At 53.2% G+C, this 1,073-nt stretch overlaps 1 protein-coding gene across 1 annotated transcript in view; it reads right to left on the reverse strand.

Moving 5' to 3' along the window:
* The window catches only part of NMT1 (N-myristoyltransferase 1), a 10,668-nt gene extending 9,809 nt beyond the window's left edge, over positions 1-859 (reverse strand). Inside the window, exon 1 of the mRNA XM_010284940.1 lies at positions 725-859. Coding sequence (XP_010283242.1) covers positions 725-859 — 135 coding nt within the window. The remainder of the gene's footprint in view (positions 1-724) is intronic.
* Positions 860-1,073: the final 214 nt, after the last annotated feature.

The raw sequence follows: 1,073 nt of genomic DNA on the forward strand, positions 1-1,073 counted from the left end.
CACTCAAAGCCCCAATTTAATGCTCTGCACAGTCAGAAGGACTAAATATTAGAAATATTTGGACGGGAACTGGGCATCGGACAGAAAACAGCCTCTGTTGATGTTCAGATCTGTGTGTGTGTCCCCTGCCACAGGACCAGAGGGGACAAGAAGGGTGACTGCCAGCGTTGCGAGGGACAAACCTTGTGTGTCCCACGCTCCTTCACGAAGCACCGGCTGCTAGTCAGGATCGGGCAAAGCCAAGAGGGATAACACAGACCCTGCTCTGACCCGGCTGCTGTTCTTATGTTAATCAAGCAGAAAATCAACATCAGATGTCGTCCAAGACGTAGGAGAACGCGTTCGTTGTGCAGGCTGTGGGCAGCAGAGGAAGCTGGCAGGTGACAGCATGGCAGTTCCCTGCCTGCGAGGAGGCAGCTGGTGTTTGGAAAGAATAACTCGGAGGCGCCAGTCTGACCCTTTCACCGCAGCGCTGGAAGTGGCTGGGATATCCAGCCAAGGACTGCGTTTACCCTGGAGCGCTCCGCAAACACCTCCCGCAGCATTAGGAATTCCCACGCACAGAGCCAGGCCAGGAAATTACTCTAAACCTTAAGTTTTTTGAGCAGCCAAGTGCCTAAAACCAGGACTGGGAGACTCTTTCCTTGCCCTAAGCTACATAGGAGTGGTTCAGGATGGGGCTGGCTGTTGTGCGGGGCTGCGACTCCGGGAAGGGGTCGATCACCTTCACTGGCTGGTCCTGAGCCTGGTCGGGCTGATCTCCTCCTTTCTCTTTCTTCCGTTTGGGTTTCTTTTTCTTCTTTTTGGCTCCGCTGTCATTTGCTGGACTCAAGCCGCTAAGGAACAAAAGAAACATCATTGGAACCTTGGGTTTTTCTTTTGGAGAACATTTATAGAGTTTCTGAAGCTCTCTAAAGAAAATGCAAGCTCCCTGCTCTGAGTCCAAGTCTCCAGGAGAAGGAAATACCCAGTGCATGGGGGTGCAGCCACGCATCCTCTCTCCGGCATCCCTCCCAGTGGTGAGCTCCCAAAAGTGGACCAGCACCAACATTGCCCACCCCGCAGGTTTGCTC

This window comes from Phaethon lepturus, unplaced genomic scaffold (genome assembly GCF_000687285.1).
Source record: "Phaethon lepturus isolate BGI_N335 unplaced genomic scaffold, ASM68728v1 scaffold15084, whole genome shotgun sequence".
Lineage (NCBI taxonomy): Eukaryota > Metazoa > Chordata > Aves > Phaethontiformes > Phaethontidae > Phaethon > Phaethon lepturus.